We start from the raw sequence: 16679 nt of genomic DNA on the forward strand, positions 1-16679 counted from the left end.
TTTGGACGAGATGGGTGGCATAGAAGTTTAATGAATAAACAATGACCGCAATTGCTAAGTGAGTCACGTCATTAAGTGAATCACGCACTTAAGTAAACCTGGTTTCTCTGATTCACTTGGCTTGTCAGAAGACGACTGGGAAGGACTCGGGTCATGATCGTGTGACCGCAAGACTCCTGCAACAATCACAGATGAGTTGGCTGCCAAGCACCCAGCTTCTCATCTCGTGACTACGAGGGTCACGTGACGTGGTAACTTCAAGGATGGGCCATACGTCACTTTTTCGAGGATGTCATAAGTTTTGAACCTTTATTAAATGAATGGTTATAAGTAGAGGGCTCCCTGTAGATGCTGCTTTGGCTTCAGATACAAAATAGTACAACTATTTGTACTTCAGCCAGCAGGATGTCTAATGGCTTTCTGTGTGCTAAATCCAAGATTCACAGACCACGCTGTCAATATTTATATGACACGGCATGCCCCCAAAAGCTCAAAAACAGTAACTGTGAGAGGGACCTTGGAGTCCAAGTGGACGATCACTTGACCATGAGCCAGCCGTGTGCAGCAGCAACCAAAAAAGCTAATACAATCCTGGGTTGTATAAACAGAGGCATGATAGATACATACACATTTGAATGCCCTCTAATCCTGAGAGTCTGGATAGCTCATTTCATCCACCAACACACACACACACCCTTGAAAACAATGCACACTCATGAAATTTTGGTTTTTTATTTCATTGTTTAGCCTCTTAGAACAGTATTCTGCAAAGAATTCTAGTCTCTGTTTGTGGTATGCCTTCAAAATAATAAACCCAACTACAATATGAAATTATCAGAATGATTCAAAAAAAGGAAAATGTACAAAAACGTGCATCTTCCAAATTCAGATCTTGTTAACTCTTGCTAATTACATCCCAAACAATCTTCTGGATTTGCTGCTGCTCGTCAAGTGGGATTTCACTTGGGTAGCCTTTTGCTGCTCCTATCTGAGAAGGAAGGACACCATTTTGCCTACTCCGTGGGCTGTTGGGTGCTGCCAACCACGCTTACTTGCTGCCCAGGCTGCCATCTTTGCAGACTTGCGAACTGCACTCTGCAAATCCACCAGTGGACCCCACTGTTGGGCTGTCCTTGTGCATTCATGGTCTTAGTTTTCTAGGAAATGCACTAAAGCCACACTCAGAAAACAGACATCATGCTACACCATAATTTCCACCCAGTGTCCAGCTCCTTGTGGTTTTCCTATGGGTCAAAAGCTTCCCTCCCCTCCCCTGGAGCAAACAGGAGCAGAGGCCTGTGGGAGGCAGATTGGTGCAATACACACAGCTTCAGCTAGTTTTATAAACAGACATGTAAAAATAAAATAAAAATAGAATTGGGGGGGGGCAAGTGCTGATCCTTGCCCATGAGAAGCACACAACCCTTCTCCTTGCACTTCAGGAGTGATGTAATTCAGTCCATGTTCTCCTCACTCTCTTCCTCTTTACTCTGGAACTGCTCCACTCCCACCAGCACACAGCTCTCGACCGACTTCCGGATAGCTTCTCTATCAGCTGGTAAAACAGGTGAAAGGAATGTGCAAGACACCGTCATTGGCATGGGCCTCACCCTCTTCCAGTGGCCCTCATGTCAGAATCCAATTATATTTCATTTCTATCTACCTACTCTGATATAAAACCAATTCTTACTCTCTTCTGGATTCTGTCTTACGAAAGGGGAGGAGGGAAAGCATGGGCGGTTTATGACTCTCACTTCCTTCATTAACTACAAAGTGATCTTTTGTTGATTCTCTTTGAGAGTACTAACCATAACAATTCGGCCATCACTTTTCATCCTACTCTGAATTTCTCCCCTTTGCGGGCAGCGAGGGAAAAGGGGGGGGGAGAAATGCAATGCCTGGGATCTGGGAGAAGAGAGAATGAGTGATCGTGCCAACGGAGCGGACTGACGGATTGAATCGCCCGGAAGAACTGTGGGGTGGGGGCTGCTTGGGAACACTTTAAAACATTGAATGGTGTGTGTGTGTGGGGGGGAATCCCTCAGATCCTGTCTAGCATGCCTGCAATCAGTTTCTCTTAATAAAAATTCCTGTTGGAAGAGACATTCCAAGAGTTCTGTTTTCTTAAGATGTAAATAGAGGTGGGTTCTTACACCTCATTTAGTTGAAATAATGGCAATGGGATGTCTAGTGTTTTTCAATCCTGGCAACTTCAACAAGTCTTGTGGACTTCAAATCCCAGAATTCCCCAGCCACTCACTTTCTGCTGGCTGAGGAAGTCTGGAAGTTGAAGTCTTAACAGTTAACAAGCTTGAAAAATAATCCTATAGCATTCCTTCCCCCAACTTGGACTGCAGCACCCAGAATTCCCCACCCAATGAATGGCCGTTCTGGATTGTCTGACCCTGTTGGTCTTGAGTTCAAGCATCTGGAGCAACAACCCAAATGGCTGCCACCCACCTTTTGCCTTTAGCATGGCTTTGACTATTCATACACAATCCAGATTTAACTTTTTGAGCATTAGGAATTAGAAATGAGAAGAAACAAGTTCAGATTTCCAGGAAGCTGGTATTCTGCACAGGTTTTCAGTACTCCCACTGTACTGTACTCGTGGGTGATAGTCAATCTTTGTGAAAAATATACAGGGGATTTGATTTAAAGAAAAAAATTAAAGTAGCCAAAAAAAGGGGGGGGGGGAGAGGAAGAAGCCCAAGGGAGCCCCAGTGCTTAAGTAATTAGTAACCAATTCTTGGTAATGTTAGATTCAATCTCTTTTTAGAAGGCATTCTGATCTCAGACTAGCTAGGACAGTGTTTCTCTACCTCGGCAACTGGCAGGGGGATTCTAGGAATTGAAGTCCACCTATTTTCAGGTTGCCACTAATCGAGGAGATATACAAGGATTTGTCTTCCTCTAACAGGAATCTGCATAATTCCTGGGTTGGAGGCTGCAGTTCATTTTTTTTTTTTAAAAAGCAACCACTACAGACAACGCAGCTCTAAAGAACTGATTTATCAAGCTATGGCCTGTCACTGCCTCATTCCTCATTTTATTGAAAGCTTATAGGTCTTACTTGGGTTTCAGAGAGATTTTTAGAAAGGAAGGTTAAGTTGTGGGGGATCCATCACTAGAAGTTTTCGAGAAGAGACTGGACAACCATTTGTCCAACTGGTAAAGGGTCTCCTGCTCAAGTAGAGGGACTAGAAGTCCTCCAAGGTCCCTTCCAACTCTGTTATTCTGTTCTAAGTTAGAGGCTGCAGCACTTTGCTCAGGGCTAGGCCAACATTCCAGATTACAATTAATTACCTTCATTGGTACAGTTCCGTAAGAGCAGCAGTAGCTGGTCCCTGTTGTACTGAATGAGGAATTTCTGACACGTGCGTATTGTTGCTAGAAGCAGAGAAGGGAAGACATCAGGACTCTGCAGGCAAGGAAATACTTGCAGCCTAAATATTCACTCAGAGTAATGGATTTTTTAAAAAAAGCCAGGAAACAGATTGTAGCAGGAGAGGTCAAAAATATTCATCAAATAAAAATCTTGTGGGCACCAAATATATGGAAGGAGACACAATGGAAAAAGTAACAAGAGTAAACCACAATGAGATATTCTTGTTGCCCATTTTTAACAGATAAGCAAGAAATGAAGACTATACATCAGTGGTGGCGAACCTATGGCAGGGGTGCCAGAGGCGGCACTCAGAGCCCTCTCTTTGGGCACACGTGCCGTCGCCCCAGTCCTAGGCCTTCAGCTGGGTTTTATAAAAGCTTTTCGCTTTAGGCCTCCGCCGCCGTGTGCAAAAAAAAAAAAAAGATTCAATCAGTCAATTTCAACTTCTCATGGGGAAAAAAAAGATCTTGCAAAGTTGGAATTCATTGATTGAACTTTTTAGTCCCACCCAGTCTGCTGTTTCCACTGCAGCCACGCCCACCCAATGGGCCACACCCACCCAATTGGCCACACCCACCCGGCACTCGACGATGCATAGGTGGGTTTTGGGTTGCAGTTTTTAAAAGGTTCGCCATCACTGCTATACATCAAAGACTTTTGAAGATTAGGCTACAATATCCGAGCTGCAACAATCCAGATAACCACTAGAGGACAGCAAAACACCACTGCTCTCTATCTCTGCTGCCATTTGATGACTTGGAAGACTGTATTTACTATTTATGAAATCCAGAAATCAGTTATATTTAAAGTGCATTCTATTTTAGCATAGAAATAACATGTACACACAACTTTTTTTTTTACTAGTGCTTTCTCTCAAAAGCAGGCTCCTCTATTTTCAGATCAACCAAGTGTTGATCCACTGGTTGTGAAAGAAATTAACTGACTGGCTTGTTGCCTACGTTATGTACACATAACTGTTACCCAATACTGGTTCAAAAGAAAATAATTTTTTTGAACTGCTTCCAGCATGATTTCTGGATGGACCCCAACTACACTAACAGCACTTCTGGACAATTTGTGCCTATGAAAAAACTCTTGATATTGATTTAATATATCCAGATCATAGAATCCTTTTGAGTTGCTTCACAAAAAGGTATAGAGCCCTTAGATCAGACATGTCAAACACAAGGCCCGGGGGCTGAATGCGGCCCGCAAAGTGGTTTCATGTGGCCCGCGAAGCCATTCTGGAAACAGTGAGGGAACGGCCCCCGCTGCCTTGGCCCTGGCCCAGGCCGGCCGGGAGCCAATGTACAATTTTGTGGTGGCCATTTATGCTGAAATGCATTCAGTCTTAGCTCCACAAGGCCGTCCGGAAACAGCAAGAAACCAGCCCCTGCTGCGTCGGCCCCGTCCCCTGGGTGCATGCTGGGGAGGGGTCACCCTTTGTGAGGAATGAAGAAATGCACCATGCCTTGGCACTTGCCCCGGTCCCACCCCCTTCTGCCGGAGACCCTCAGATCTGCCCCACTCCTGCCCAGGCCCCCACAGGCACCCTTGACGCAAACGATGTAGAGCTGGCCATGCCCACCCAGTAGGCCACACCCACTCCATCCACGCCCACCCAGTAGGCTGCACACACCCTGGCCACCACCACCCTCCACCCCCGAGGGCAACCGCAATGCTGATGCGGCCCTCAATGAAATTAAGTTTGACACCCCTGCCTTAGACTGATGCCCATCCCTGATGGCTATATCTAAGGAGGTAATGTTGGGAAACTCCCCCTCCCCACATATTTATCCTTTTGATTCCTACCCCCTCCTGTTCAATCATGTCTGATTCCCAGAGGCTGCCTGAACAAGTAAAACCCCTGCAGTTTTATTGGTTTGCTTTGTCCTTTTCCTGGTCTGTCTGTGTGGCAGGCCCAAAGTCACCCAGGTGTCTTTGTGCCTAAAGCAGGACTAAAACTCATTTCCTCTCAATTTCTACTGCAGTGCAGTGCAGGTTTTTAAAAAATATGCCCTGTTAAATGCAGACTCTTACAAGAGAAAGCTTACCTCCAACATGAAGGGTGTTAAAAGAACAGGGGCAGTGTTGGCTCCTATTTTCTAACTGAGTAATAAAGGGAAGAGACGACCACAGAAGCCGATAAAAATATTTCCGGCAGCAGAAGAGAACCACTCCCGTGTAGGCATTCAGGTATTTTACTGAAGAGAGAAACCAGAGAAACATGTCAGGGGAAGTGGTGGGACCTGGGCAGCACGCGAAGTTTTCCTCCTTTCAGGAAAAAAAAGTGTGGCTTCCTTTAGTTTACGGCAAGGGTTTTCAAAATTGACAACTTTGAGACTTGTGGAGTTCAACTCCTAGGATTCCCCAGCCAGAATTGCCAAACACCTCAGCAAAAACGACCCATAGCAAACAATGGATTTGCTCAATGGCCATGGTGACTTGTTTAGCAACCATTGCAAGTCATAAAATTAGGTCGGTGACACAATGACTTATTTTACAACCATCACAACTGCAATGAACAGGTTCCGTCACAGCCCTTAGTCAAGGACAGGGGTAGGCCACCTTGGCTCTTTTATGACTCGTGGACTTCAACTCCCAGAATTCCTGAGCCAGCCATGCTGAGGGGAAAGGGAGAGGTTTCTATGCTGAGCTATGTTGGCTCAGGAATTCTGGGAGTTGAAGTCCACCAGTCATAAAGCGGCCTAGGCCTAGGCCAGAGGTAGGCCACCTTGACTCTTTTATGACTTGTGGACTTCAACTCCCAGAATTCCTGAGCCAGCATGGCTCAGTTTGGAAACTTCTCCCTTTCCCCTCAGCATGGCTGGCTCAGGAATTCTGGGAGTTGAAGTCCACGAGTCATAAAAGAGCCAAGGTTGCCTACCCCTGGTCAAGGAGAACCTGCACTAGCAAAACCCTGGAAACCAGACCTGAAAAAGCAATTGAGCAACAGGCGACTCCAAAGTCTCCATGTATTCTTGCAACTGCATTCTTCACCGCACTGTGCACGATGCGCTCCTCAATGAACTGCCGACAGCGAGGGTCTTCGGAGATGATCTCGCAGAGGAAGTACCTGGAAAAGCAGAGCAGAAGATCAAAGAAAGGGCTCTTAAAGCTACCCATCGTGCACCACCAGCTTTATGCAGCTGGGCAGCAGAAGACCTTCATAACCTCCAAATCAGACAAAGAGCAGGGTTGCCTAGGCGCACACATGCACTGTGTTTTTTCTATACTTGTATAGACACATGAAAACAGATGTTTTAATAGTTGAGAAAGTGATAACCACAGACAGTAGCACCAATTCCTGCCCTTGTCAGATAAAGCCATGAAAGGACCGATTTGGGACCTTTGAGATCAAGTCGACCAGGGCTTCTTCATTTGGCCAGCAACATTATTTATTTGAAACATTATATACTATTTTACAGGAAAGGGATCTCAGAGCTGCAACAGTAAAAGCTTCCCATTACAGCAACAAGAGAATTTAGTGGCTAAACCAGAGCAAATACAACCTTCTCCTTTACACATAATAATTAAAAGCCTAGAAGCAAAAAAATTTTTTTACAAAAGTATTCTGCTTAAGTTTTCCAAATGTGCTTTATTTGCCAATGCATCCAGTTCAATCCCCAAAACCTTTTGCAGACGGTTCAAACAAAAATAAGCACTTTTCCAGCAGGATCAATCGGTTAAACGGATAACTTTTATTGTCATTTTTTTTAGTGGGCACACTGGCACACATTAAAAATGAAACGCTATTGCCTGCTCTCAAAGTGTACACATGCATAGCATAAATATAAACATGCTATAGTATACACAACATGTTGTATATACCTGCATATAACTACATACATGTATATACTATACTACTTAATTTCGTTGCGAGTTACACAATGACAATATATTCTATTCTATAAACCTACACCCTCACATATAAATATTAATCACAATATAAATATTAATCACATATAAATATTAATCACAATAAAGCAAAGCGCTCCTCTTTCTCTCCCCGACTCCCCATCTCTGCATCCACAGTCCGGATTTCCACTACTTCCCAATTCCTGCCTGAAACTCCCTGCGAAGCCTCAGCTCGGACTGGCTGCGTTCACACGAGACACCCGCATAATCCACTCGACCCGCGTTTGCACGCGTCGTGGGAAGGCAGCCGTTGTCTCGGCCGTACGTGGGCGCCGCCTGCCCGCCACCGCCGTCGCGCTCCCCCAGCTCCCGGGCGAAGCGGCCAGCCCGTCCCCGCCGCCCGTGGAAGCCTCACCGGTTCTTAAACCGCACCATGGCGGGAGTCGCTCCGGAAGAAGAGCCAAGCCGCGTTTCGGTGGGGCCGCTCTAGCCCGCGGCATCTCTATCGCGGAAGCGCCCTCGCCCACAGAGATAAGAAAAGGGACGGGCATTTTCTCCTGTTCATCCGCTTTCACTGGAAGTCACTGGGGAAATCTTGACTTTTCATGATTTTTAAGCTTACAGGGGCGTCTACGGACATTTGCACTCCCTTGTTTTGCTCTAAAATATACAGAAATCGGGCGGGCACTTTCTGGGCCGGAGAACGACTCTTCCCTTTTTCGTTTCTCTGAGGTATCCTTATCAACCGAGAAGGGGGCGTGGCGGCAAGAGCCATAACGTCAGAGGAGACTCGCTTTCCCATTGGCCCCGCCTCTGAAGTCACGTGCAGATGTTTTGGCTCTCTCTCTCTCGCCTTCTCTATCGCGTTCGCCGTTGGAAAGTTCGTTTTCGTTCTGTTTTTTTTTCTTCAGTGGACCAATCAGCGCTGTCAGGCGACGTCCTTTCCTTTTTTCCCCTCCCACAAATGGTTTACCTTCCCTGTCTGTAATGCATCACGCTCTTTCATTGGCTGCTTGAGAGGGAGAGGCGGGGAGAGGACAAAGACGGAGTCTATAAAAGCCGTTGCTTTTTTTTTCCCCGCCCTTTTTAGGAATAGTTTTTTCCTTCTCTGTGGAGATGAGTTCGTTGAGGCAACGTCTCGCTTTTGTAAATAAATGCAAATAAGAGACTGGGATGTCTGCAAGCGGCACGCCCATTGTCACCTCAACACACAACCCGCCAGCGGATAATTCCGAGGACACGAAGAGCCTTCTGAGGATGGCTGGGATAACAATACCCATCATCCCCACCGAGAAGGCGGTGCAGCCAAGCCGTATGCTGACTTGCAGATTTGGGCTTGGCTTGGCTAACTCTCAGCAGAGTGGCAGCACTAAACAACATTTAGAGTGGGTCAGTCTTGGATGAGAGACCACCAGGAAAGCCCAGAAATGAATGAAGTTGGAAAACTTCGTAATAATTTTGGGGTTCTTGCAAGGATGCGTGTCACTAGGGAGGAGGATTCTATGAAGAGACTGAAGTGCTCAATCATGAACATAGAATCGGGTTAGGGCTGGAAGGGATCCTTGGAGGTCTTCTAGTCCAACCCTCTAATCTCAGCAAGAGTTGTTAGTTGCGGTTGTATCCGACCCATCGCGACCCCATGGACAATGTTCCTCCAGGCCTTCCTGTCCTCTACCATCTTCTGGAGTCCATTTAAGCTCATGCCTACTACTTAAGGGACTCCATCCAGCCACCTCCTCTGTCGTCCCCTTCTTCTATTGCCCTCAATCTTTCCCAGCATCAGGCTCTTCTCCAGGGAGTCCTTCCTTCTCATTAGGTGGCCAAAGGACTTGAGTTTCCACTTCAGGATCTGGCCTTCTAAGGAGCAGTCGGGGTTGATCTCCTCTAGGACTGACCGGTTTGATCGCCTTGCAGTCCAAGGGACTCGCAGGAGTCTTCTCCAGCACCAGAGTTCAAAGGCCTCCATTCTTTGGCGCTCAGCCTTTCTTATGGTCCAACTTTCACCGCTGTACATTGCAACTGGGAAAACCATGGCTTCCAGTGATGGAGTGTCCACAATTTATCACAATTTATGTTAATTTATTCAGCTAATTATAGGACACAGAGTTGGAAGGGACCTTGGAGGTCTTCTAGTCCAACCCCCTGCTCAAGCAGGAAACCATTTCAGACAAATGGCTGCCCAATCTCTTCTTAAAAACTTCCAGTGATGGAGCACCCACAACTTCTGAAGCTGTTCCATTGATTAATTGTTCTTCCCTGCCAGGCAATTCCTCCTCCCACGTTGGAATTTCATTTTAATGTTTGCCTTTATGTATACAGGAAAATGACAATAAAGGTTATCTTATTTCCATTGGATTGGATCTCACTTTAATGAGCTTCTAGCAGTTACTTCTTATCCTGCCTTCTTCAATGTTCTGGGGGGAAAAATCAGTGCAATGCAAGCTCTGTTGTATGTAAAAGAAACAGTGAATTTTGTGAAAGCAAAGAATCAAAGCTAAAATGCTGAGTTGATGGCAGTGGAAGGTGAAGAAGCCCAAAAAAAAGACACAGACCAAGGCAAAGCAGGTGGACTTAACAGGTGGACAATTGAAGGCTTTACCATGTGTGATTTACTTGTTGATGCATTGCTATTGAGGGACTTTGAGGAGAAAGTTGATACTGCCGCAGCGGTTCTCAACCTATGGGTCGCAACCCCATTTGGGGTCGATCGACCATTTCATGGGGCTCGCCAAGCAAGGCTGTCTGCCATTTTTTTTCCCTTTTCCGGCGGGTGCCTTACCTCCCTTGGGCTGGGCCAGCTGGTGGTCGGCCTGCTCCGTCTCTGCCGCTTGCCAGCTACACCTCGGCCGGCGCAGGGGGCGAAACCACGCATGTGCGGCGCTCCCGGGCAGGGAAAGTCCTCGACTTACGACCGGTTGGGTAGTCCTCGACTTACGACCGGTTGGGGGTCGCGGCATTAAAAAGGTTGAGAACCACTGTGCTAAGGTATGAAAAAGCAGTTGGAAACACTGAAGCATCTTCATGCTATACTGTCCCTTTGCAGTGGAATCAAAAAGAAACAGTGGTGAAATCTTTACTGCCCTTCCGAATTGCTTTGCTTTTATAAACAGAACAAAATAATGTGTGTAAATATGGCATTACATTGAGTACACCAATTTGTGCCTTTAATGTTCCAGCAGTGTGCATATTATTAGGAGGCAATTGTGCCTCAAAATTAAATAGCCATCTGGAATGTTATGTAAGCAGAAAGATGGAGTATATAATTTAAAAGAAATAAAATCAATCTGAAAGAGAACATATTTATGTTATTGTAAACCACTATATGGATAAGCAGAGTAAGGTTGACAGATAATAAGATTCTCTGATTGATCTTTCTGTAGAATTGTACCTCAGTCGATTCAGTTAATGTTTTTTCTAATAAACTGTCAAACTTTTGAGGCTTTTCGGTTCATAATACCAAAAGATTAAAAAAACAAGCACAAGGATTCTTTGGCCACAGAGTGTATATAGCTATAATTTATTCAGCTGTTCTTTTTTTTCCTGAGACAAGAGAAGATAAAATTTCTACTGAGACTCTGTTCTTATTCCTGCGCTGGCAGTCCCCACTGCTGTAAGATCCACCCTCCACCGAGTGGAAATTGGAGAAATTAAAGGAATAGAATGAATGTGACTGTGGCTTTCTATTTTCCCTTTCTATTTTCTGCTCTCTGGAAATCTCATTTACACTTCAGACCCTGGCCTGCCAGCACTTGTGGGAGAACATCACGAATGCAAAAGATGTTACGCTGCCACTTGGGCATAAGCCTCATCTTGGTGGGCTTGTTCAAATATTGGAAATGTCAAAGGATTAGAACATTTCTAGGATGTTGGACCATCCTGCCCCTTCAAGGACTGTCCAACCTTGTTGGAGACAAACAGACCAGCCCCTTCTATTTTGATGCCTTGCTAGAAAATCCACATGTCCAGCAAACAGAAGGGACCAGATTTGACAAGGTCAGGGAGAAAATGGCTAAAACAGATGGCTAATGCAGAACACAGGTGGGAAGGAGGTAGGATTAGATTTTATCCCTTGCACATTTCTTTAAATGTGAACAAAACTAACTACTCTCATGCTTGAAGACTTTGGTGAGTGATGGGCCCAGGGCTCTTCCAAACTGGGAATCAACGGTCTCTGCTTTTTCTCCTTCAACTTCAACAGTGTGTACTGTTTGATTGTGCAATAAAAATGTACGAGGGGGGGGGAAGTATTCATAAAAATGTGGGAATGCTTATAGAAAAAAATGACTGCCCTTTTAACTCTCAATCTCCTTGAAATGCCACTTCCTTTTCTAACAAACATTTCTTTAAAAAACTTGGCTCAAATAGCAGCTTCTGCATTGTGCTGCAGGAAATTTACATAACTGCCTCCATGTAATCTCCCAAAAACCGTTTTACGGTTCTGAGTGTCCTCCGACTGCATTGCCAAATTTGCTAGTGTGTTTGCCAAGACTTAACAGCAATTTCCTGTAATACTATAGAAGAAAGCAGCTAAATGCTCTTTACGAAAAAAGCTCTGCCCTTCAAAAACAAAGGGAAATCCTAATTGTCCACATGCACACCCTTCTATGTGATAATGCAGCCTTGCTCACTTGACCTCACTGCCCAGCTTCCTCTTTGGTGGGACCTTCCCATGCCAAAACATGGTGCAGCCCAAGTTACTATAATATATATATCGTCTATTTAAACATTAACCAGTGGAACAACCTGCCTCCAGAAGTGGTGAATGCTCCAACACTGGAAGTTTTTAAGAGACTGGACAGCCATTTGTCTGAAATGGTGTAGGGTTTCCTGCCTGAGCAGGGGGCTGGACTAGATGACCTCCAAGATCCCTTCCAACTTTTATTATTATTATTATTATTATTATTATTATTATTATTATTATTATTATTATTATTATTATTATTATTATTATCATTATTATTATCATTATTATTATCATTATTATTATTATTTCTCTTTTACTTATTTAACATGTATGTTAACGTGTCCAACATTAAATTCATAAACTAATCACATCCCTGTTTTGGGGAGGGGGGTGAAAGGCTCTTGCGTGCCACAGTGCCAGATAACCCTTCAAGCATCTCAACAGTATATAGTCAAAAAAGTTGAGATGGCATATAAAAAATGGGCAACGGTTCAATTTTGCCATTGTGGTCACCATCTTGACTTTTTTTTTACTATAACAATCTGGAGTGTAACATGTATAAACTGTAGAGAGGAGAATGAATTTTAGGAGGAGCCCTTTTGAAATAAGAATTAGAATAACCGAGTTGGAAGGGACTAGTCCAGGGATAGGCAACCCAAAACACTCAAAGAGCCACTTGGACCCGTTTCCCACCGAAAACAAAATACTGGGAGCCACAAAACCCTTTTGATATCTAAAATGAAGATAACACTGCATATATCCTTTTTTACCTTTATTATTCATTTTAGATGTCAAAAAGGTCTCTCTCTCTCTGTCTCTCCCTCCCTCTCTCTTTCTCCCTCCCTCCCTCTCTCTCTTTCTGCCCTTGGTCTGCCAGCCCTCTTCCCCCTCTCTCTTTCTTTCCCCCCCCCTCTCTCCCTCTCTCTGATCTTCTGCTTACCTGGCAAGCTGGCTTCAAGCTGTTCTCCAACAAGCTCAGGGATAGGCAACCTGGGCTCTTTTATGACTCATGGACTTCAACTCCCAGAATTCCTGTCAGCATAGCTGGGCTAGCTAGCTATCTCTTGTCCTTCCTGCTTCCTGCAGAGCTGCAGCAAAGGGAGGAGCCCCGCCCCAAAAGCTTTTCAGCTTGTCGGAGAACACCGTGAGTCCACTCTCTTTTACACACACACACACACACACACACACACACACACACACACACACACACACACACACAGAAACACACACATAAACACAAACACACATAGAGAGAGAGACAGAGAGAGAAACAGGGAAGTGCAAGTGCCTCTCTCTGTCTCTGTCTCTCTCTGCAAATGGCAGAGGAGGCTGAGAGCCACAGGGGAAGGCTCAAAGAGCCGCATGCGGCTCCGGAGCCTCTGGTTGCTGACCTGTGGACTAGTCCAAACCCCCTTCCAAGCAGGAGACCCTACACCATTTCTGATAGATGGCAGTCCAGTCTCTTCTTTTCTTTTCTTTTCTTTTAATTGAAAATTTTTAAAATTTTTACAATATAACTCCCCACCTCCCTCAAACCCCACCCTTCCCCACCCCCTCCCTTCCCCCTGACTTCCCAGAGCTACACACAGGGTTTACAATACAATAATTATACTCTGTCTTAAATTATGTTACCCTTAAGTTAACAATTCTATGATATCCTTTAGCTCTCTCCTAAACTAACATATTAAACATCATTATTACAAATTATTTAATTTTAATAAAATATACTACATTAACAATCACAAATTTACTCAAAAACCAAATGAAACTTTTTAGTTCCATATTTCTTCTCAATATAATCTATCCATCTTCTCCAAACCAATATGTATCTTTCTTGTGAGTAATCCTTCACATAGGTTGAAATCTTAGCCATTTCTGCTAAATTTGAAACTTTAAATACCCAATCTTCTATAGTGGGCAAACGATCTGTTTTCCAACATTGAGCTATTAATAACCTCGCAACAGTTATTAATTCCATTTCAGCATTAATTCCATTTCTTTTTTATCCAAATTTTCCATAATACCCAACAAAAATAACTGAGGCTTAAACTTTATATTTTTCTTAAAGACATTTTGAATGTTCCACCAAATCTTTATCCAAAATGCTTTAACCACCCTACAAGTCCACCACACATGAAAGTAAGTTGCATCTAAATTTCCACATCTCCAACACTTAGGTTGTAAATTAGGATACATACGAGACAATTTTTGAGGATCCAAATGCCACCTATAAAACATTTTGTAAAAGTTTTCTCTTAAATTCTGTGCTTGAGTAAATTTTACATTCCTAGTCCAAATTGTCTCCCATGTCTCCAGTAAGATCGGCTCTTCTATATTTTGAGCCCATTTTATCATACAATCCTTCACCAATTCTGTTTCCGAATCCAATTCAACCAATACACCATACATTCTTTTTATATGAGCTTGAGACTGATCTCTAATCTGTTTAATCAAATTCACATCCTGTACTATAATACCAACTTTTTGATCCAAACTCCACCTCATAGACAATTGGCTATAGTAAAACCATGAGTATTCAATATTCTCTTGTTTCAGATCTCCCAAAGATTTAAGTTGCCAATCTTGTCCTACCGGCAAAAGTAATTCTTTATATGAAACTTTATCCAGTTTAACTCCCCTAGATATCCCCTCTATCATCTGTCCTGGACTTGTCCAGATCGGAATCCTGTAATTTAATCCGTAATAATATTTCTTCCAAACTCGAAGCAAAGCATTTCTCAAAATATGAGCCTTAAAAATTCTATCTACTTTCTTATCATAAATTAAATATGCCTGCCAACCAACAGTCTCTTCTTGAAACTGTTCAACTGGTTGATTGTCCTCACTGTCAGAAAATTTCTCCTTATCTCTAGGCTGAATCTCTCCTTGATCAATTTCCATCTGTTATTCCTTGTCCGGCCTTCAGGTGCTTTGGAAAATAGGTTGACCCCCTCCTCTCCATGGCAGCCCCTCTAATATTGGAAGACTGCTATCCTGTCTCCCCTGGTCCTTCTCTTTGCTAGACCAGCCATGCCCAGTTCCTGCAACCGTTCTTCATATGTTTTAGCCTCCAGTCCCCCTAACCATCTTTTTTGCTCTTCTCTGCACTTTTTCTAGAGTCTCAACATCTTTTTTATAGTGTGGAGACCAAGACTGGTTGCAGTATTCTAGGTGTGAACTTACTAAGGCTTTATAGAATGGTATTAGTACCTCATATGATCTTGATTGAATCCCACTGTTAATGCAATTTAGGATTGCATTGGCTTTTTTTTNAATATGTCCAATTTAAAAGTAATTAAAACCCCCTTTAAAATCCCTCAGGCCAGTCCCGCTAGTTGGAACAGCCACGTCTTGAGGGCGCGGCGGAAGGAAGGGAGATCAGGGATCACCCTGATCTCTGGGGGCAGTTCGTTCCAGAGGGTGGGGGCTCCCACAGAGAAGGCCCTCCCCCTTGGGGTCGCCAGCCGGCACTATCTGGCTGACGGCACCCTGAGGAGACCCACTCTGTGAGAGCGTACAGGTCGGTGGGGGGTAATCTTTTCACCCATTGTACCACTTTTAGGATATGGCAATATCCAAGTACCACCAGTCGCCTAGCAAAAACTTGATGATCAAAAAAAAGGAAAAAAGTGATGAAGTACAGGTAGTCCTCGACTTACAACAGTTCACTTAATGACTGTTCGAAGTTACAATGGCACTGAAAAAAGTGCCCCCCAAGCCACAGCCGAGCAAGACACCTGCCTGCCCACCCGGCGGCGCTCTTCCTCCTGTCCGAGGTTTTCATTGTTGTGAGCATTTCTGTTGAGGATTGGCAGCGGGGGTGGGGTGGGTGTGTTTGGTTTTTATTCCCCCCATCTGCTGGGTGGTTGCAGCAGGTTTTGGTCCCTTCACATGACCCTGGGATGCTGTGACCGTCATAAATATGAATCAGTTGCCAAGCATCTGAATGTAAATCACAAGACCCTGGAGAGGCTGCAACATTCCAGCTGATCGGCGCTTCTGGGCTCAGCAGAAGAACCAGGATCAGCGCCGAGTTCCAGCTGGATCCTGGCACTGATCCTGGCGCTTCCACTGAGCCCTGACAGTCCTGCAGCTCCAGCCATCTCTCGCTCAGGCTTGTGCAGTGCTGCCACCGGTTCAGCTCATTCCCCTCCCCTGTTACTACTTTTCTAGGATGGTCGCGTACCACCTGCCAGGTGCCAATGTACCACAGGTGGTACCCGTACCACTAGTGTAAAAGCCCTGCTCTAGGGCAGAGGCCCCCAACCTTTTGGGCACCAGGGTTCCGTGGAGAGAGTTTTTTTCCGCGGACCAGAGGGTGCGTGGTTTTGTATGCTGCCTGCATCTCGCGGATGGAGCTTTGCTTGTTTGTGCGGACCGGTTGCTGGCATGCTGCGGCCCAATACTGGTCCACGGACCGGGGGTTGGGGACCCCTGCTCTAGGGTGTTGGCTATTCCTGCCAGCTTAGTGTCATCTGCAAATTTGATGGGTTCCCCTTCTATTCCCTCATCTAGGTCGTTTATGAAAATGCTGAAGAGTACTGGGCCTAGGACAGAACTTTGTGGTACCCCACTGGTTACTTCCATCTATGTAGATGCAGTACCATTGGGAACTACTTGTTGAGAACGGTTCTATTTTACCCCCTCTTACTATTTTCGACAGCACAGTATCAGCAGTAGAGTCGTTCAAGTTTTTGCATCCCATAATCACCCAGGACTTGAAATGGATGCTTAACATTTAGAACCATC

General features: G+C 44.7%; 1 protein-coding gene across 1 annotated transcript; it reads right to left on the reverse strand.

Annotated features, from left to right (window-relative positions):
- Positions 1–688: 688 nt before the first annotated feature.
- On the reverse strand, positions 689–7700 carry POP5 (POP5 homolog, ribonuclease P/MRP subunit). The gene is made up of 5 exons (XM_015822609.1): positions 7662–7700; positions 6322–6464; positions 5443–5592; positions 3307–3390; positions 689–1555 (listed from the first exon to the last, which is right to left on the reverse strand). Exons 1-5 carry the CDS (start codon positions 7679–7681, stop codon positions 1455–1457), a joined length of 498 nt encoding a protein of 165 aa, XP_015678095.1. The 5' UTR covers positions 7682–7700; the 3' UTR covers positions 689–1454.
- Positions 7701–16679: the final 8979 nt, after the last annotated feature.

The sequence above is a fragment of the Protobothrops mucrosquamatus genome, unplaced genomic scaffold (genome assembly GCF_001527695.2).
Source record: "Protobothrops mucrosquamatus isolate PMUCROS unplaced genomic scaffold, P.Mucros_1.0 scaffold1625, whole genome shotgun sequence".
Lineage (NCBI taxonomy): Eukaryota > Metazoa > Chordata > Lepidosauria > Squamata > Viperidae > Protobothrops > Protobothrops mucrosquamatus.